This window comes from Erythrolamprus reginae, chromosome Z (genome assembly GCF_031021105.1).
Source record: "Erythrolamprus reginae isolate rEryReg1 chromosome Z, rEryReg1.hap1, whole genome shotgun sequence".
Lineage (NCBI taxonomy): Eukaryota > Metazoa > Chordata > Lepidosauria > Squamata > Dipsadidae > Erythrolamprus > Erythrolamprus reginae.
Genome location: NC_091963.1, coordinates 33,171,779 through 33,193,359, shown reverse-complemented (window position 1 = coordinate 33,193,359; position 21,581 = coordinate 33,171,779). Strand labels below are relative to the sequence as shown.

The window sequence follows — 21,581 nt, the reverse complement described above, 5'->3', positions numbered from 1 at the left end:
GTCCAACTGGTGAACGGAAAGATGGGGTGGGGTGTTTAGATCGGGGAGGGTGGGGTGTCTCTCAACCTTGGCTGCTTTAAGACTTATGGACTTCAACTCCCAGAATTCTCCAGTCAGCTATGCTATGGATATTCCTCAGCTAGGCTGGCTCAGGAATTCTGGAAGTTGAAGTCCACAAGTCTTAAAGTGGCCAAGATTGGAGACCTCTGGTTTATAGAAAAAAAGAGAGAGGAAGGAAAACAGAGAAAGAAGGAAAGAGGGACAGAGAGAGAGAGAGAAAGAAAGAGAGGAAGGAGGGAGAGAGAAAGAGAGGTGTCTGCCGTATTATTATCATTTTATTTATTACTGATTTATTTATTTTTTTCTTATGAATTTGTTGATTTATTTTTATTTTTAAACACAAAATAAGATGAAAAAATAAAGACATTTGATAACATTGGAATGTTTTTGTAAGAGCTTTCCTTGTGGAAACCCTGATGTGGCCCAGCCTCACCCAGCCTCTACCTCCAGTGGCCCCCAGGTAAACTGAGTTTGAGACCCCTGTATTAGAGGAACAATAAGATGGGGATGGGGGTGGGGGAGAGAATATAGAAGAAATTACCGATATGCTGTTTGTTCAGTGCATGCCACGGGACAAGTAGATCAGAATGGAGCTCAAATAGTGGAATATCGCCCTCTGTCATATGCAATTTTAGTGGAACTTAGAAAAGGAATTAGAGACATGAGATTGGGAAGTACCTATGTGCAGGAAATGCTGGGAGCCACTATAAGAAATCACATCTTAGTACCCGGAGATTGGAAAACAATATGTAGTTTGGGACAGCAAATTTAAACAGCAGTGTGCTGTGTGAGCCCTTCATTCGGGGGTGGTGGGGTGTGTGTGTGTGTCATTCCTGATCAATTGTATGGGTCTAGACTCTTTGCTTCAGTTGATGCCCAGGTTGTTTTACCAGCTGCCACTTTATAGGTTTCTTCTGAATGCACTTATCGGGCATTTGGAAAGGTACCTGTTTCTTGCAAGCCTCATCAAACCTTCTTGAATATCAGACAGAAGGCTACTGGGCTGGGGTGATTTGATCTCAGCTCCCTGGCCGATGAATATTTGTAAGACCATTGTTTGAATGGGAATGACTGATTTTTAACACAACTAGGGATTTTAGATTGTTTGTTTAGTTTTCATTTAATTCAAAATTTTAATGGCTTGGGTGGATTTTTATTAAATGGAATTTTAATTATGGGACTATATCTAATTGGGAGTTCATTGCTTATTATTTAGCCTCTCATGTAATTGCTTTGTGTACTCCGGTGATAGTAATGCCTGAAAATATAACCTGTCCAAAAGTAGTTAATTGTACATATTTTAAGTAAAAAAACTCATTGTCTTCGAATTAACGCACCTAATTTAAACTGCACCACACTTGAGAAGATTTCCTTTAATTTTGCCCATGTGCTAGGATGGTTTTTTATATGTGGTCAAGAAACTTTTAATTATAATTCTGGAAGATAACTTTTCACACAACTGGTGATTCTTCAAACGCAAGCAGCAAATATATGTCCAGGGGAAAGATCTAAAAAGAATTTATTATACATTCTTGAAGAATAAGTAAGGATTGCTCTCTAGGAATTTCTCACCTGTTAAGTTCTTCTTTAAGAAAGTTATTCTCTTTTAAGATTTCCTCCTTCTCTCCACATACTTTTTTGATCTTGTATCTGAGAGACAAATTCTCTCTTTTCAGCTTCTCTAGGTCCAATGCTTCATCTGATGAAGACCTAATGTAAAATATCAAGACCAGAGTAAAATTTCTTGCACCATCAAATTTGTTTAAAATCAAAAATAATTAAAAATACCTGATATTGTCTTTTGCTATATTTGTCCTCATATTTTAATTAATTCAGGGGTGCTAGTTAATTATCCTTTAATGATTTATTGGATATTTTAGAATTTCTCAGTAAAGTGACAAATGAATAAATCATTCTGGACTGGAGCTATGACTCTGCTGTATTCTTAAATAATTTGATTGGCTACTTCAGAATTAAGGTTAGCATATTTATATTTATAAGAGTTGGATTGTTTAAGTTCAAGTTAATGAGTTTACTTCAGCATCACTTCACCTATTAATACCACTAAGCTTTAGACGAAAACACATTTTCTCACTTACATTCTACAAAAGGTGCAAACCAAAACCAAGTTCCAAAAGCAAAGAAACCATAGATGCAGAATATAGTTCCCAAATGCCAAGCTATCAATTTAGGCCAATATCATACTTTCTTATCAGTTAAGGCACTACATTATTTGGCAAATAGCATAAGGCCATGAATCAAATTTGAAATCACGTGAAAGGCTACATTTAAAAAGATATCAAGGCTACATTTAAAAAGAAATCAACTGTTGCTATTCCCAGATTTTTTTTCAAGGCATAACAGAACCATATGGTTTTCACCATCACTCTTCTGATGTTAACAGGAAGATGGATGAGACTGAATTTCTAAGAGCTGAAATAGGAGGAAGCTGATTGCTGTGCTCAGTGAAGCGCAGAGTAGAAATTAGGAAATACAATCATAGATCTGTTGAATTATAGATGATTGGCCCTGATGATGCCTTGTGAAGAGATTCATGATGACTGATATCTATCTGAGACCAACTCTTCTTTCTTTACTATTGCTTTACTCCAGTGCTTCTCAATTATTTTGTTACGCCCAGTGATGGGCTACCAAAGTTTTTACTACCACACTGCGGGCGTGGCTTATGCAGGACGCCCTGCATTTTCTTTTAACATCTTTTGGTGCAAATTGGGTGCTCTGGGGTGGAGCTCCATTTTTGCTACTCCACTGCGTTCCCCTCTGTCTGGGCAGTAGCCCACCCCTGGTTACGCCCCCCCCCCCCAGAAACAGGTAAACATTTTACGCACTTCCAACTCTCCGCTCGGATGATTGTTTGCAATATTCAGCATGTTTTTGCTGAAAAAACTCAAAGCAGCTTATCAGCATGACTTGGGTGTAATGTATTTAAGTGATGCCTTAATTTATTTGGCTTCATGCTGTCCACTGCCAATATTTCTAGACACAGTAAACATACCGGTCTTTCCTTGTCTTCCACCGTAGTCACAGTGAAACAAGCACTACATATGCTTTGTCATAGTTCTTTATCTTAGCTTTCAGAGACTTACATTTGTCTCATTATCTCTGTCTCTCTCCTCCTTCCTTCCTTTCTTTCTTTCCTTCCTCCCTCCCTCCCTCCCTCCCTTCTTTTTAAAGACCTGGCTTTTCTGGCAGGCCTGGCTGTTGACCAAATGAGATACCATCTAGATTCAACCAGGAGAGATACTGAGATGGCTTTTAATAGGGTTTTGTAATTATTTTTAAATTGTTCTTTTAAATGTTATTTTTATTTGTTGTAATTCCCCAGAGTCTGTGAGGAGTTGGGCGGCATATAAATTAATTAGATAGATAGATAGATAGATAGATAGATAGATAGATAGATAGATAGATAGATAGATAGATAAATAGATAGATAGATAGATAGATAGATACAGACGGACGGACAACATAAAGCATTTTCAACTATGCCCTAATTTACATGAAGTTCTGCAGTGGTGTATACTTCCGGTGTGGTTCTGGTTTTTTTTCCACCAAACTTCTTTCAGTTGTCAGACGATCGTCCTAAATATTAAAAGAAAGCACTGTTTTAAAAAAACAAACTTAACTGCCAGCAAGTAAGGACACTAATTTTTCAAATGTTTTCTTGTTGAATGGGAATTAACCAATGTTTCTCCAATCTCAAATCTTAGATGCCAACCAATATCTTGACTACCTAAATTCTGCACACTTTCCTAAAGTAGACAACATTGACTGCAGTATTTACTTTGATGTTGATCGGTCTGTATCTACAGTTGATACTTAATACAAACTATGTAGCTGTAGTGTGTGCTGCCATAATTTTCCTTTTTCTTATTGCTCTACTTTTTATAGCCTGCTGGGATGGAGTATTGAACTGCTTGCTCACTCTTTTGAGGTATTTTAGTCAGTTCAATAAAGTTGTATATCCATTAACTAATTATTGCAAGATGGCGATAGGGACAGCTGCCTAGAAGATAGTGGGGAATCCAAGTTGTAAAAAAACTTTGAAATCTTAATGTTAGAGTTGTTATTCCGGTGTTAGAGTTAGAACAAGTTGTTAGACAGACTAGAACTACCTATAAACTGACCTAATAATATCCAGAACCAACTAAACAAGCAGAAACTATCCAGCCACGAGGAATCCAAACCTACTGGACAAAGACAGGACAACTCAGGACAACCGACCAAAAGTGATTGAACCCTGCTGCCCATTAAACCCACGAAGCCTCAATCCACCCCAGCGCACCCCTGGATCACAATCCCCACCTAATCAACCCCAGAGTTCCCCAGGACTTCCAGCACCAGCAAACCCACCCCAGCGCACCCCAAGACCATCCTCAGCAAACTCAGCAAACGCCAGCAGCCGAATCCCCTGCAGAGACTAATTTACCCGGTCCCCATCTGAGCTGCCATACGAGGTTTGGAACTGCAACATAGTCTGCCTGAGCTCAGCCTGCCTGTTCTCTTCTTTCAAAAGATTCTAACAACATTCTATGTTGCAACATATGCAAAGACACTATACAGGATCCTGATAAATACATCAAATGTCAATCCTGCAAAATTCCTACACACCAGTCTTGCCTAAACATAACTAATCCAGTAGCCACCTTTCTTCAAGCAAACTCTTCATTTCCTTATATGTGCTCATCCTGCACCCCCAAGCTAAATATACTCAGCAGTTTCTCTGAGGAGATTAACACATTAAAAGAAGCCATCAAAACCCAACAAGCATTCATAGAAAGTATTGAACCAAGACTTCTCAAAACCCAACAAGCATTCACAGAAAGTATTTTATCAAAACTTTCATCCATGGAGAAAAATATCCAAACACTGATTAATCCAAATCCACCTGACAAAATACCACTCGCCACTTCACCACCTCAACCTCAATCTCAACCACTTCCAATACTCCAAAAACCCACTAAATCTACCACTGATATCCCTACCCTAGTCAAGGATGCCATGGAATGTGAACAAAAACGCCAGAATGCTATCCTCTTTGGTCTTGAAGAAAGCCATGAATCAGATATAACAAAAATAAGAAACATCATCCACCTAAATCACTCACATGCACAAACAATCACCCAAGAAGACATTTTGGAAGTTACCAGAATTGGACCTGAGCACAAGTATAACGATGGCTCAATAGCCCCCCGCTTCTGCAAAGTGGTGTGCAAAAATGAACAAATAAAACAGCAATTCATCAAGACCATTAACCACATTGCCAGAAATAACAAGTCTTTCAACAAACTCAGATCCAGACCAGATCTTTCTCTCCTCCAACGTATTCGCTCTCGCGAACTATGGGCAGAACTCAAGAGACGCTATGAACTTGATGAAACAAACCTTTACATAGATTACCGCACAGAATGCATCAAACCCAAAACCCATAATCCTCCCTACATCTTCCGGTCTAACTTTCCCCAACCTACCATCTCACAACATCAAACTGACACCTGCTAGACCACCATCCCACAACAAATGGACAACCCTACCACCTCAAACAAAGAATAGGAAAGCGTGCCCCTTACTTCCTCTAACCACCCCAAAACCAATCCCCAACACAAGACCAGTCTCAAATGTAAACTATCTCAGCAAAGCATTGGAAGTAATGTGCTGGTGTCTGGAGGTTAGGGTTTGGATGAGTTCAAACTCAACCCTGACAAGATGGAGTGGCTATGGATTCTGCCTCCCAAGGTCAATACTACCTGTCCATCCATTACCCTGGGGGTAGAGTTTTTACCCTTCTTGAGAGAATCCGCAACTTGGGCATCCTCTTCAATCCACAGCTGATCTTAGAACACCATCACTCAGGTGAGGCGAGGGGGATGTTTGCCCAGGCTTGCCTGGTGCACCAGTTGTAGCCCTATTTAGACTAGGAGTCTCTTCTCACAGTCACTCATGCCCTTCTCACATCGAAGTTCAACTATTGCAATGCTACTACATGGGGCTACCTTTGAACACTGTTTGGAAACTTCAGGTGGTGCAAAATGCAGTTGCACCAGCAATCATGGGCCTTCCGAGATACGCCCATGTTTCTCCAGCACTCTGCAAACTGCATTGGCTGCCAATTGGTCTCTGAACGCAATTCAAACTGTTGGTTATGACCTATAAAGCTCTACATGGTACGGGACCGTCTTCTGTCTTATGTATCCCAGTAGTCAGTCAAGTCCCACAGACTTGGTCTTCTCCAGGTCCCATCAGCTAGACAATGTTGCCTGTGGGGCCTAGCGGAAGAGCCTTTTCTGTGGTGGCTCCAGCCTTATGGAATCAACTCGCTCCAGAAATTCATACCATCCCCACTCTCCCTGCCTTCTGTAAGACCTTAAAAACCCATCTTTGCCAGACAGCCTGGAGCCATTAAATGTAACATTTAGCCCAACTGATGAATCAATCTATAGGTATGATAAGATAAATGTGAATTGGGTTTAAGAAATTGGGGTTTTAGAATGTATTTTAAGCTTAGATTTCTACACATTTTTGTATTTATTCTTGTTGTGAACTGCTCTGAGGAGAAGAATGACATAGAAATCTAATTAATAAATAAATAAAATGTTATGATTGATAGTATCGAAAGCCGCTGAGAGATCAAAGAGCACCAGGATAGAGGAATAAACCCTATCCTGGGCCTGCCAGAGTTCATCTATCAGTGTGACCAAAATAATTTCGGTGCTGTAGCTGGGCTTGAAACTGGACTGTTGAGGGTCAAGATAATTGGCTTCATCCAAGGACCATAGGAGCTGGAGTGCCACCACCTTCTCAACAACCTTCAATAAAGTACAATTTTGGGGCAGAGTTTGGGTAGGCGCAGATCGTCAGTCGGTTCCGCTACCTCCAGGTCGGAGAATAGGGTGAGGAAACTTGCCCCCGAAAGGTTAGCGGCGCTCTGGAGAAGCAGTGCAGTCTACCCAGCCCATCACATGATGGTCGTGCAGAAAAGCTTCAGCGAAGGAAACCCAAGCGAAACAATAACAATTCTGCTTATTCCACCCCCACTCCCTCCTCTCCTTCTTGCTCTCTCAGCGTGGTCCCTAAACTTCTCAGAGCCCCACGTGGCAAAGCCCACACCAAGTGGGTACGATGTCTGTTGGCTCTCCAACCTTTTGGCATGGGTCTGCCTTTCTATTTTTGTTAAGCATGCCCGAATAGCCACGCATGCTCTCTGATGGCCACTCAAGTCTCTCGCCCTTTCCTCCCGGTGCCTTTCTGAAAGTGCTGCTCCCACAGAGGGAAAGAGGAAAGGAAAGGGAGGAGGAGGGGATCTTGATGTTGGATGTTGGCCTAGGATCTGGCCCTAGAAACGTCTTCATCTTGAGAATATTTTTTTAATCACTTTTGATTCAATTGCTGATATCTGCCAATTTACTAGCAAATAATTACTTAGTCAATTTCAGTCCAAAAGTTAATAAGGGCAAAAATGTTTTAGAAGTCTTTTGTTTTATTGCTTAGGGTTCACAGCTTAGCGAAGGTGAGTGGTTTGGATGGCAATGGTGTCATGGGGACTTTCTCACACTATCATGGTCCCAGATTGCACTATTTGCATCATATTAAGAACATGAAATTGATTTAACAGTGAAAACAGGTTGTTTAAGGATACAATAAATCCATGATTAAACTGGAGTGTGAATCCATACATATTACTCAAACACTATATTAACCATATATATAGCGAAACCAGCAATTTCATCTTATTTTGTTGTAACAAGTTTCAATCTGAGAAACAATTTCAAGCAGATCTCCTGTATGGATTAATATCAACTAAATACAATCACTGTGTTCCTGAGGTCTGATCCATTACAGTTTCATAAAAAATGGAATTAAATTAGAAAGTCAAGTGCTGCTCCAATGATTTTCAATGTTGGGATTTGTAGTCATTCGAAGTTTCCTTCTGTTTCCCCAGATGCTTTTTGGAAAGAAGAGCTGAAAATTTTAATGTGTGTCTATGTGAGGCCATCTGCTCTTTGCTGAAGGCACTTTTTGCCGGAAACAGTGCTAAATGTCTTCCAAAAGTAAAATGTATTCTCAATTATGAATACTCAAAAGATTCCTAGCATGATACATTGTTTACCTGGTGGAGATATTTGGCTATGCAGGAATCATGGCATGCCACTCCCTGGTGGATCACACGTGTTGTAATATCTTCCTGATGTCTGGAAAATTGATAGTTGTGTGATCTTGAAGTAAGTAGCTTAAAAGGAATTACAGTAATAAAGATTAATAAAATATGCTATTAAGCACACTGAAAAGTTTACTTTGTGTAAGTAGATTCTGGGTCATTCCATGTCAAGTGGACCAGTGGTCCCCACCTTACCATCTCAGATTTTGATGAAATTTGGCACATTATGATATAAAACTACTTTGTGCAAAATTTTAGTTCAAAAGACTAAAAATTGGGATAAAGTTTACAAAATGCTGAGTCGGCAAAAATGACATTTTGGGCCAACTTCTAGAAGCTGTAAATGCGGCCGTTCAGTAATATGTTGGAGATATTTGGAGAACCTGCACACCTTGTAAGGTTTTATAAACTGGCAAAACCCCTGTACCTAGTCCTCTTATTTTTCCATGGTCCAGGCTCAAACTTTGCAAAAAAAATCCTGAAAAATTAATTTACAGCAATCTTCAGGCTGTTGTAGTTTCAAAACTACATGGCCTTTCAGGTTGATTTTTGGCAGGTGTACTAAGTACACAGCTGCAACGAGGTCTTCCAATTTGCAGCACTTTCCTTCAAGTTGTTGAAAAAATATAAGAGTTCAAAGTTGGTAATGGGTTTTTGCCACATTTTGGCTATTTTGTCTGATCCTGTGGGACAGCTTCAATGCTCATCGATTTAGTGACATTAGAAAGAGCAAATTCTCTTCCTTAAGAATATATTGTTATAATTTTGGAGTCTCTTCATATAAGGATTGAAAAATCTCCTCAACTATTTGCGGGCAGCCTGTGAGCCCTTGCCCCAGCTCAGCTCTAATGTGCATGTGAGTGCTGGCCAGCTGATTTTTGGCTTGCACAGAGGCTCTGGGAGGGTATTTTTGGTTTTCAGAGAGCCTCCGGGGGGAGATGGGAGAGGGCGTTTTTACCCTTCCCCAACTCCATGGAAGCCTTTGAAGCCTGGGGAGTGCAAAACACAAGCCTATTGGCCCCACCAGAAGTTGGGAAACAGGCTCTTAGCAACCTCCAGAGGGCCTCTGCCCTTCCCAGGCATTGAATTATGGATATGGGAACTCACACATGCACGATAGCGCACCCCTTCCTCTTTTGGCACCCGAGGAAAAAAAGGTTCACCATCCCTGGTCTAGACTCTGTACTGTGAGGTGTAGAAAAGCACACATGTGCATCATTTACATCCATGGATGTCAATATATGTGCAGCCATGGACAACTCCTAATTGACTGCTCTAGGTGTGCATTAGGGAGAAAAAGGTTTATTCACTCTGGGGTGGAAAAAGAATTTATGATGAACTGTATTGCTGTGACCTAAACTTTTGAAAGAGGAGAACATTGGGTGACATCATACAGTGCCATTAACCAATCAGTCTTTAGGAGTGCTAGGTGAGTTACAGTATCCTGCATCATCCAGAATTGGGCAAGTGGATGCAAATTATCCATTGGCCTTCCCCTTTATGGGAGCAAGGAAAGTTGTTGGAAGTGTTGGGGGGTAAAGCAAAGAAAGTGTGTGTTTGTGGTGGGTAGAGGAGCAATCAATGAAGGTGGGAAAGAAGAGGGGAATTTTTTTTTAGTTCCTAAGATGTGAGGAACAAAGATCCTACTTTTGTTCAACACTGTAATTGAAATTTCATTTATTTTTTTTTCTTTTAGGCAGACAGCAAACAGACCTCTGACTGGGAGACTTCACTTCCAGAGGGAGGGGGCATATATGTTAGCATCTAGGCAAAAACCATCAGGTCCTCTGCAACCTTCAAGAAACAATATCCATTTCCAAAGATGTTTGAAACAGAGATCATAAATATTTTTAGAAACTTAGAAAAGTAAGGTTTTCCAAATAAACAAGTAGTCTTCTAACCACGATGAGATTTCAGAGCATTTATTCAGCATGATCTGTTTTATGCCTTCATTCTTGAAAGAAACATGAAGTAGGTTTTGGACCACACACAACTTTGTTCCTTCTTTAATTTATTTATCCTCAGATCAGGAAGTTTGGTTTATTAATGGAGCATTACGGTGGGAGAAATATATATGACAGACTTTTTGGATAGCTGTTTCTATTAAAAACTTAAACAAGCTGTTTACTAAATTATTATAATGCACAAGAGGCAAAACTAATGACTGCCTAACAGTTACTGCAATGCACAATAGATAAAGAGCGGGACAGCATCTGCATAGTCATAGATGGGGACTATTGGCATTGCCCCTTGCAATAACAGCGTCAGTTTCAGGCAAACTGGTAAAAGATACAGAAATATGGCAGGATTTGTGTACTAATTATCCGTAAACCTAAAAAACTCCATATACTTGAATAAGGCTCACACTGGTTTAATAACTAGTCTTGTCCAGAGAAGCAGAGATAGATGCCCGTTGTGTTTCATCCTTCAACTGCGCTTCAGCTGTCATAAAGAACAGGAGGGTGGGGGCAGGTGTTTGGGATTTGGGAAGGGGGAAGTTTTCTGGAAGGCCCTGGTAAGTTTCCTTTCTTTTGGAGAAGGCCAGGGGAGTTTCGTTTCTTCTGAGAAGAGGTGATAAGGGGGTCTCTGTTAGATGGACAATGGGGATTGGTTGTCTTACCAAGGGGGCATGTGGGATACTGTACTTTGAAATGGGCAATTATTACACCTTTTTCCTCAGACTTTGCCTTGCTTCCAATGCATTCAGTTCTGATTTAGTAAAGTTTACTTTTGAAGTTCAAAATGGAATCTGAGTCTTCCTTTTCTTAAATACTGAATGGAGCCATCCTGACAGAGGATGCCCAACAGGTACATGCCCCAAGTGACCAGTGACAAATATAAGAAGGAAAAAGAAGGACATTTTTTTAAAGTATGCTTTCCATTTTAACACCTTAAAGATGGACACTGTTTTGATTTGCAAAGAAATCTAATCAAAATGACTAATATGCCATACCTCAATACGTCTCCTTGCTTCTATTAATGTTGTTGTTGATGAAACATTAGATCGTTCTCCCTACAAAATTAATAAAAATGCTGCTTTAAAAAGACAAATTTACTGCCAGCAATTAAATACACTAAATTTTCAAACAAGGGGAGTGAGGTGGGATTAACCATTGTTTCTCCATTTTCAAATCTTATGTGCCAGCTGATACAATTGGCATCTAAATTATTCACCCTTGCTCCTTAAACAATTATTTTCCATTACAGTTTTTTCCTCCCACAATCCAGAAGTAGAGAGGAGAAAATCTTATTCTTGTTGAGTTCATTTGCAATATTAAAATGCAATGAAGTTGAATAAGCTACAACTTGGACAATCAGAGAAGATGTGTTAATCCCTTTCTCAATTGCTCTGTTGACTAATTACTGGTTCACCTATTACTTAAGTTGATGAGTCTTTTATTTTTAAGTTTGCGATTTAGACCTTTAATTCAGTGAAGCAAAGCTAAGTCCAGGGCTCACTGAATCCTTTGTTTAGTCTTGCTATTTATATCTCAAAGCATTTTACACCCAAAGCTTATTGTTTTGTCACATGACAACCACAGGTGAAAGATACAACCTTGTTTTAATAACCTGTCCAACAGTTCCAAAAATAATTCTGATATACCTATGCCAACCTAACTGGAGTCAAGCATTTAATTTTTCCCTGCTGTTTTTGCACTAAAAAATGAGATGAATCCATACAATTCCCATAATTCCTGCCAATATATTTCCCAGAATACAATGGCACCTCTACTAATGAATGCCTCTAAGTACAAATGTTTTGAGATATGAATCGAGTGTTCAAGGGTTTTCTGCCTCTACTCATGAACCATTTTCATCTTACAAACCCTCACTTCTCTCTCAGCTGCTGCTGCTGCAAACAGCGGCCAAAACAAGCACTTTTAAGTTTGCAGGCTATGATGATTGCAAAGGAACTGGAGCCAGGTTTTGCCGTGCGGGGTCCCCACCCCCCATCCCTTCTGCTAGAAACGGCAAGTCCAAGGAGCAATAAAATAAAGCAAGGCTAGCGGGTTGCTTGGAGAGACATCAAAAGGGGACTTATGGAGGAAGTAAGACTAGCAGGGTGCTTGGACAGGCAGCAAAAGGGGGCGGGTGGATGCCTTGCTTCGTCATAAAAAAGGGAACACTTAAACAACACAATATAACTCCAAGTATATCAAACTTCTGTGAAATCAAACTGTCCACTCCAACACTGACTGACAATCAAATTTCATTTTCTTGTCAGCACATTCAACTTTGTACCAAACAAAGTATTCAATGAGAATATTTCATTCATTCAGATCTAGGATGTGTTATTTGATTGTTCCCTTTATTTTTTTGAGCAGTAGGTTTCAAGGTTGTAAATTGATTATTCTCTCCCTTCTCAATTTATGATTATGAACATTAATCAGCATTGAATTATCTTGGAATGCCCCCTCCCCTAAAAAATGGGGGGTTATTTTGCCTTTTCATTTTAAATAGGCAGTGCAGAAAATATGAATAGCACTCCATGGTCATGTAAACTATCTACTTCCAACTCTGACCTATTAAATGTGTTAAATCAATGTTCACAATGATGTAAGTGCTGAAAATGCATTGTTCCATTGATTCAATTCATATAGTTGCCCAACTTCCCATAAAGATTCTGGGTACTCTTCTTCTTCCCCTCAGTCCAGTTCTATTTGATTTTGGAAATCCCTGAAGTTTCTTGCCAAGGTTTTATCAACCATCAACTATCAATCTGTCTGTCTGCCTGTCCATTCACTTATGTATCCATCTATTTATCTACACATCCATCTATATCAAATTTCTATACAAGCCATCATACTTGTTTGACATGTTTCCCCGCAAAGTAAGATTCTGTCTTATATTTTTCAAACCTTGAAATAAGCCATTGGCCTCATTGCCATGCACTTAAAAGCCTGATTGGTCTTGTTATCAGGGGATGTCTTATTTTGGGGGAAACAGGGTAGCATTTAGTGTGGCCCCTGAATGAGATGACTCATCATACCTCATCTTGGAAATTCCTCGAGAAATGCATCATTCTCCTCTTAAACTCACTTTCCATCACACAGTTGTAACAATTAGCAACTAGAAGAAAAAATAATAAGTGAGAATGAAGAACAGCATTAACAAGTTTATTTAAAAAAACAAACAGAAGATTGAGAGACTATAATGCTCCTGTCCTAAAGGAACTAAAGGAATAGGCACAATAAAGAAAATATGTATACAGTGATCCCTTGATTTTCGTGGGTTCAAACTTCGCGAAGCGGCTATACCACGGTTTTTCAAAAAATATTAATTAAAAAATAATCCACGTTTTTTTTCTATACCATGGTTTTTCCCACCCGATGACGCCATACGTCAGGGGTAGGGAACGTTGTCTCTTCTATGACTTGTGGACTTCAACTCCCAGGATTCCTGAGCCAATCATTCTAGTTCAGAGAATTGTGGACTTCAACTCCCAGGATTCCTGAGCCAATCATTCTAGTTCAGAGAATTCTGGGAGTTGAGCCAATCATTCTAGTTCAGAGAATTGTGGACTTCAACTCCCAGGATTCCTGAACCAATCATTCTAGTTCAGAGAATTCTGGGAGTGAAGTCCACAAGTCATAGAAGAGCCAACGTTCCCTACCCCTGCCATACGTCATCACCAAGAGTCACTTCTCTCTCTCTTTCCTGTCATTCTCTGCTTCAATAATTTTCTCATTTCTCTTTCCCTCCCCTTTTTTCTATCTTTTCTCTCTCTCTCTCTCTCTCTACCTTCCACTCTCCCCCCTCTTGCTCTCTCCCTCTCTCTTTCTCCCTCTCTCTCTCCTTTCTATCTCGCTCTGTCTGTTGCTCTCTCTCTGTGAGAACTCCTGCCCCGCCTCTCCTGCAGCCCCCTCGCTGACAGCTGGGACGAAAGCGCTCTCAGCTAAGAGACTGTGAGAGGGGTGGGGCGGGCATTCTCAAAGCGCTCAGAGCGGCTAGCGGCCGAATGAGGAGGACGAGAAGCCGTAGCCGCCAGCGCTGCTGCAGGAGGACCCATGCCCCAAGAAAGCTGGTGAAAGGAGCGGATCGGGTGGGCAGGGGATAGTGGCGAGGGGGCCGGAGGCACCTGGGGGGGGGGTGGAGGCGGCTGACATTCAAAACAATCTTTGCTGGCCTCCGCACTTTGGTTGCTTCAAGCCCGGCTCCTTGCGCGGCCTTGGAAAAGGGTGCGCGGGGGTAGTTTTGGTGTTTTTACTTCCACAGCTCTACTTCGTGGAAATTCGACTTTCGCGGGCAGTCTGGAAACGCGAAAATTGAGGGATCACTGTATATGAAATAGGTGTTTTCATGTATTTTCTAAAGATAGAGAGTGGTAGCTGAACAGTCTGGAAGTGATGGAGGAAATCTTCCATTTGCCCAATAGATCTATCTCAAATGGCAGTATACCTGGTTCCTCCTGCAGGTTTCAATATCTACAGAAACACATTCCCCTAGGTAGCCAGGCTTTAAGCTATTTAAAACAAGTAATACCCATATGTCTCACTTAATAACCAAGAGAGACAGAGTGCGGTTTCTCAACAGTACCAGGTTCCCATTCTATCAAGGAGTTCTTACTAACCTTTTTTAAAACTACCATATTTTCAGACTATAAGACGCACCTGGGTATAAGATGCTTTGAAAGAGGTAAGTAAAGGGAAAAGGGTTTTGTCTTCTCTGGCCCTCAGAAGTATTCTGCAACCCTCCCAAACCCTATGTACATCCCATTTGGGGGGGGGGGTGACAAATTAGCCATTTTCCACAAAAATTGGGGCATTTTTGCCTTTCCTCTGCAGGCCTCCCAAACCCTCTGTGCACCCACTTTTTTGGAAAAATTGACTTGTTTTTCACCCATTTTCGTGAAAAACAGGGCACACAGAGGGTTTGGGAAGCCTGCAGGGTGGGGAAAGGGAAAAAAACATACATAGAATCTATAGCCTTTTTTCCTCTTACGTACCATTATTAAAACAAGTCAATTCAACATAATTTTTGGAATAAAATTTTTGATGCAGTGTGTGAGAAAGGTTTTTACTTTTTCCCTTAATGCTAATCTGTAAAGTTAGCCCAGCAAATTGTTTTCCCACAGTTTAAGCAGTACCTTGTTTGTTTAGTCATATGAGATCAGAATTGTATAAAGCTTCCAATTGTGATGAGAGGTTTCATATAAAAAACAAACTCAACTATTCCCTAGGTGTTTTTAAGCTTTACCAAAATTAGGGTCAATGAAGAGCCGTGGAGGTCTTCTTTGAATTCTGCATTCAAATTGTAGAATTTATCTGCATAGAATATGGAGATTGGGGACCAGAATTTGATAGATAGCCCTCAAAGGATCTGACACTCCTGATTTGGATGTGAAAAATAAATACCAAAAGTAAAAATCTACTGAAACCTCGGTGGGCTCCAATGCCTCCCAGCCTCTCTCGCCTTTATTTCAATGAAAACTATCATTTACATAGGGAAGAAAGAGAGGGAAACCAAAAGGAAAGAGAAGGGATATTTAGCAGGTTTCCTATCTCTTTAATGAGATAAATTAAATTTTACTTTAAACTTTTAGTTGTTTTTAAATGTCCCCTAGACAACCTGCTGGATCATCATCTCAGAGATGTTTTCTTACCAGGATCTTTGGTGCCTAAAACAAGGTCAAAGTTCCTAAAGTGATGTCTCACCCGAAAACCTCCCAGACATTCACTCAGACTCAGTCTGTGGTGAGCAACATTATAAGGCAGAGATAAATGTCATCACAGGAAATGTTTTTTTATTATGTCACAATCTCTTATCTAGCTGTGCCATGGATGCCTGGGGCCCACCCTCATATACCACAGCAAGGATTGCCTGACTATAAGGGGTTTCAAACTAAAAGAGATATCCTGGTCTTAGAAGTCTCAAGGCAAAACCTGTTTTACAAAAAAAGGGTTGGAGGAACTGGAAGGGAAATAGAAAGATAAGTTCCCCAAATACTCCAATGACAACTGAGTACACAAATTGTCATCAAATTGCTAAATGGCTTGGGACGGGACAGAGAAAGAGAGAGAAAGAAAAAACCAAGCGTAGGGATCCACTTGATTCTTTTAAGCTTTGAGAGAGATCCTCAAAGGCCTCTCTAATTCCTGCAACAAACTCCTTCAGTCTTCATTGTTCCAGGGTGGAAAGTCTCTGTTCCCTCCCCATAAACAATCTGTAGAAAAGACAGTACTGAGAGAAAAAGGAGTTCCCTTTCTACTCACAGGAAATGGAATGTATTTCTTTCATTCCAATAAAGAATTCCTGACCAAAGTTTTTGGTGCCATCTTAGGACCTACAGTATATTGCAGGTGATTTACCTTAAGCCCTTACACTTTCATACATAATTCTACCTTAGCACAAGCACAGGATAGATGCTGCAAATTTTGTGAGTATGCAAGATCTTTAAGGAATGACGCAAGACAGAATGATTGGTGTCATAAATTGGCTGTCCTCACACGTTAAAAGAAAAAGCAAACTGCTGACCTCATACAACATGCTACGTTCATATGCAAGGCAGTTATGTCCCTGTGTACTCCTCTCTATCTGCCCACCTGCTGCACCTGTGCTTAAACCTCTACTTATGCCCCTTTGCTTTCCAGTCTGGAAAGAGACAGCTTTCTTCTTTGAATGAAAGCTCTAGATCTTGGGGGTCTTTCCCAGCTTCTCTTGCACCCTCAGTCTCTATTTATCTATCTCCAGATATTTTTATTCCCTCCAATTGTCAGAGGGCTTTCAGATCGTATTGGCCATTACCAGTGGGTAGAAGTGGTCAATATTTGTGATGAACATGAGATGCAGGCAGGAATAGCACACCTAGTGACTCAACCAAGTAGGTGGCATTGTGTACGGAACATCTGCACAGAATATTGGCTAGATCCTCCTAAATGGGAAACCCCACTAAAATTTGTGGAAAATAAGAGGGTTAAGATCCTGCAAGATCTCCATATTCAGATAGGCAGGCAGGCACTGGCCAATCAGAGATTGTGATAGCAGAAAAGATCAGAAGACAGTTGTGCCAAGCAGTGCCAAGTGACAGCAACCTCAGGAAGAAGGAGTAGAAGAAATTGAAAAAGTACAAGGAGGAACTGGACAGATTATGGAAAGTAAAGTCAAAATCCCAACAGTGGTAGGTCACATCCAAAGACCCTCTTTAAGGAAACAGCTGCCTGCCCTCCAAAAACGCCTTTGCTGTGCTACAGTGCTCGCCTGAGGGGCTCACTGCACACTACAGGCAATACTGGCCCTGCCACAGTCAGCCAGGGAGTTACAAGAGGGGGAAGAGGGTTGTCCGAAGAGAAGCTTCAGCTAGGGGCAGCTTTGCTTCTCAACCAGTGCCAGAGAATCAGTCCCAGCCGTTTCTCTATTCATACTATCACCCTTCCCTTCTCAGGCCAAGTAAAGGAGGGAAGGCCAGCCACAGCAAAGGACTCAAAGAACCGGATGTGGCTACTGAGCTGTGGATTGCTGACCCTTGTCTAACTCAAAGCCCTGGTATTTTCTAGTGACTTTCCAGAGATGGGTTCCTCCCAGTTCGCCTGAACTGGTAGAAAGCCATTGGTGGCGTCACTATGATGTCATGGAACCGGTTCTGTTGTGGGAGGGGTGTTCTGTACATGTGCCAGTGTGTTTTTGGCACTGCACATGAGTTGTCATCTTGTTTTCAGCATTTTTGTGGGTGGGGGGGAATTCTCTTTTTATTTTTGATACAATGCATGGGTGCACTTATGAAGCATGCACTTGCCCACAAGGCACGGCCATGTGACATGGGAGGAAGCGAACCAGCAGCGAGGTAAGTTAGGACTCACCCGTAACCTTTCATCTAAACACAAACCATGCCCAACCCTGTTTTCCTTTTTAAAAGGAGGGAGAACATAGCACAAGTACTAAGATCTTTATTAGTGTATGTCATTCTATACATTATACTTACTAGTTATGAAATTTCTATATTTTGGTTGAAACTAGAATTGCTTTTTTAAATTTTCCAGGAACTTGAGTTTCAGAAATATTTGAATAGTTGATCTCCGCATTATATCAGAAATTTTGATTCAAACAGAAAAGACTATAAAGATAATCCTCTTTTGCATAAACAATAATTTATTTGATTTATCTGAGTGGCTTACAACATATTAAAAAATAGTATATATTGAGATACAATTAGTTTAAATTAAAAGTTATATTTAAAAACTAAGGAACTTATTAAAATACACAGAATCTAATGACCCCAAGCTTGATGGCATAGGTGAGTCCTTGGAGAAGTTACTTAGGAGATGTCTGATTTTAGGACTGGTTTCAGCAGCTTGATGGTTGAAATACATTTATGATGGGTTATAATGTGATGTTACAACTTTGGAGATAATTTGGGATTACTGTTTCATTATTTTTATTGTGTGGTCAAGTCTCAGACAGAGGGACCATATAAATATTTAATATATGCAAATCTATGTGATGTTAGAACTACATACATTCATAACATTAAATGAAAAATTATTAGCCCACCTTCTTTAGTTTATTATGAATTAAGATTGCTGCAATGTTCAGTGAATTATCATCCAGGTATGATGAGCCAAAAATAATTTATTGAGCATTAGGCTCTCTCTCCCCAAAGGGCAAGATCTTCATCTCTTCTCTTTCGTTCCTGAAGTTGAGCAGTTCGGGGCATAAATCTTCCAAGATTTTCATCACACGGAACCTTTCTTTCTAGGTTCTAGCAAGCCAATTTGTTATGTACTCTTTGCTGCTGTTTCTTATCCATTCTTATCTTTTGGCTGAAGCATACTGATTTCATAGCACAGTGATGAGAATAGTGGGGTTCTATTAAGAGACTGTGGCAATGCTGTTCTGAAAGAAATGTAATATGTTCCAATAATAATGTTGCAACATGAAAGTAGATGGGTCCTGGATATATATTGCTGGATCCTATTGGCTAATGGCTGCCTTATATGTCCTTGATCCATGAACCAACTACATGATATTTGAAGGATGTATACGACAATCCAGTCTTGTCTCCAGTGCTCTTAGAACACAATGTATTATGTTAGTGCATAGTAAACAAAGGCATTTTTGAAGTGAACTTTAATTTGTTCATAATTTTTCATGGTAGAAACAGAGAGCAGGATTTATTTGATGGGCAGTGAGAAAAATTGTTTCAATGATAGTTACAGAAAAATTATTTCCACACCATCTTTGTTCTACTATTCTTAAAGTATGATAATTCTATATACATTTTCAAAGAATTGGATTATTCCAACAAATTATATTACCAATCTGGGTTTGTTTGGGGTTGGCCTTTTTTTTTTAGAGTTGTAGAAAAATGTGCAATTGAATAATAAGCAAATGAAATTAAATGCATAAACTAAGAAAAAAAAAGGAAAATTAATTATATCACCCTGGAAATAGCGAAGAACCACTGGTGTCTCTGTCAGCAAAAACTGAGTTTTGCAAAGCCACACATGCAACCAACAATGGAGGTCAGGATCCCATTTTTGCTGGCCGAGTGCTTGGGCCACCATAGGCATCTCCCAATGTGAGTGATGTCAAGCTGGCCACATCCACCCTGGCCACACCCATCCCAGCATTAGATCAAACACAACCTTGATGTGTCCCTCAATAAATCAAGTTTGACACCCCTGCCATAGGCACTCAATGTTTTTTGTTTATTCCCAACCTTTTAGTATTTTCCATGCCAAGCTATTTAGAGTGGAAATAATGCAAAAGAAATTCTTAGAGTATAAAAGAAAATAAAATAACTTTTCAAAGAGTAAATATAAAGTTCTCATTGAGTTTAGCTTCTGATAACACTCTTGGCAAATTAATATTGGATTTTGAGAGAAATTACAAAAAATGTTTGCTCTTGCCATTTATTAATTAAAAATTATAAAAGCCACAAACCTTTGTAAGTGGTTGCTTTTGCTATGTATTTTTGTCCATCTCTGTTAGTTTGTCTGTGACCTCTTGTACACTTTCATATTCTGGAGCATAGCAACAATGTAGCAAACTGCCAAAAAATTCTGCTGAACTAATTTTCTTTTGGCTGCCCTAAAAGAAAATTTTAAACTATTTCTAGTAGGATTTCTATATTCTGTAACAGCTTTGTTCCCTATGCCATGTCTGGTAAACTTACAAGATTTGTTTTCTCTCACCATGTACATGTACACATCCGGACTAGATTGTGTTATTTCTCTGTCTCATACATTTATTTATTTATTAGATTTGTATGCCACCCCTCTCAGCAGACTCAGGGCGGCTCACAGCAGTGATAAAACAATATACAATAACAAATCTAATATTAAAGTCTAAAATAACAATTAACATTGTATGACATACAATATACGTGGGTTTATGCCAAATTATGTATTGTGTCATGTTTATGTAGTGTATACCGAAGATGGTGACCCTGCATTAGGTCCCGTCATGTTTCTTTTTAATTTTTTTTACTAGAATTATATATATTAATATTATTATATCTTTACATACCCTCAATATGTACTTGACAAAACAAACGAAAATAAAATAAAATGCCGATTAGTGTACATTCAAAGTGACAATGAAGTCATTTTATTCTAGATATCTCTTTCTCTTTTAACTTCACGATATTCAACGTGCGATGCACGTCTCATCTGCTGTGTGTGATGCCGACAGACGCCACCAACCTCGTCCCTGCGATCGCCTTCACCAGTATCAGCCACCGCCATCTTCACTTCCCAAAGGTCTGCCGCCACTTCAAACCGTCATCAGAGTAAAAAACCCTCCCCTCTCAGCCCCTCCGCGAGCACCAGTGGCCCCTCAAATGAAAGGCGGGAGCAAATAGATGAGGAACCCGGCGAGAGAGCGAAGCGGTGGCGCGGCATCCAATCACAACAGCGGAAAGCCACAGAGCGCCCAATGATATTAAGCTTCTCCCCCCCCCCACACACACACAAACATTAAAAAAGTTCCGCCAATCTGATGACAGTTAAAAGTCGCGACTTTCTGTTATTGTTTCTTTAGGTGGCTGATTCTTGTACATGGTCGCGAATGGTTGGAGAGCTGGGAGGGGGGTGGGGCGATTCAAATATCCGCGACGAGCGTCTCATTCGGGGCGTCCAGCTGTGGCAAGGGGGGCGTTTGCACAGGTTCACACTACACCGCACCAATATGCCTTCTATGGATATTACACGGTACTGTATTTTTTCCAAATGATATAAAAGTAGCCTTTAGCAGTGTTTCCAAAATAAAAAAACCAATAGCCTTATTGGAGGAAAACATAAAAAATATTCTATATCACATTTAAAACTACCGTTTCTTTAATAGTTGTAGAAAGTTGAAATAAATTTCAGATTATTCTCACTACTGCGATGTTTGGAAAAATACAAAACCA

The 21,581-nt window shown here is 40.1% G+C and overlaps 2 protein-coding genes across 3 annotated transcripts in view; one reads left to right on the top strand and one right to left on the bottom strand.

Moving 5' to 3' along the window:
• The window catches only part of CDK6 (cyclin dependent kinase 6), a 185,341-nt gene extending 175,224 nt beyond the window's left edge, over nt 1–10,117 (top strand). Inside the window, exons 10-11 of one of the 2 annotated variants that reach the window (XR_011556962.1) lie at nt 8,018–8,297; nt 9,930–10,117. The gene's annotated coding sequence lies outside the window, so the exon portion shown is untranslated. Of the gene's footprint in view, nt 1–8,017; nt 8,341–9,929 lie in introns of those variants that run through there. The other variant, XM_070729591.1, reaches the window with a different exon arrangement.
• On the bottom strand, nt 655–20,916 carry LOC139153800 (uncharacterized). The gene is made up of 7 exons (XM_070728215.1): nt 20,814–20,916; nt 13,224–13,303; nt 11,187–11,246; nt 8,186–8,305; nt 3,578–3,660; nt 1,633–1,770; nt 655–700 (listed from the first exon to the last, which is right to left on the bottom strand). The coding sequence occupies exons 1-7, from the start codon at nt 20,914–20,916 to the stop codon at nt 655–657; spliced, it is 630 nt and encodes a 209-aa protein (XP_070584316.1).
• Nucleotides 20,917–21,581: the final 665 nt, after the last annotated feature.

Coding starts and splice junctions, on each gene's coding strand:
- LOC139153800 (XM_070728215.1), bottom strand. CDS start 20,916: ATGGCGGTGGCTGATACTGGTGAAGGCGATCGCAGGGACGAGGTTGGT. Junction 8,306..11,186: donor AAGCAAGGAGACGTATTGAG/GTATGGCATATT, acceptor ATTCCTTTTAAG/CTACTTACTTCAAGATCACA. Junction 1,771..3,577: donor ACACCACTGCAGAACTTCAT/GTAAATTAGGGC, acceptor ATTTTACATTAG/GTCTTCATCAGATGAAGCAT.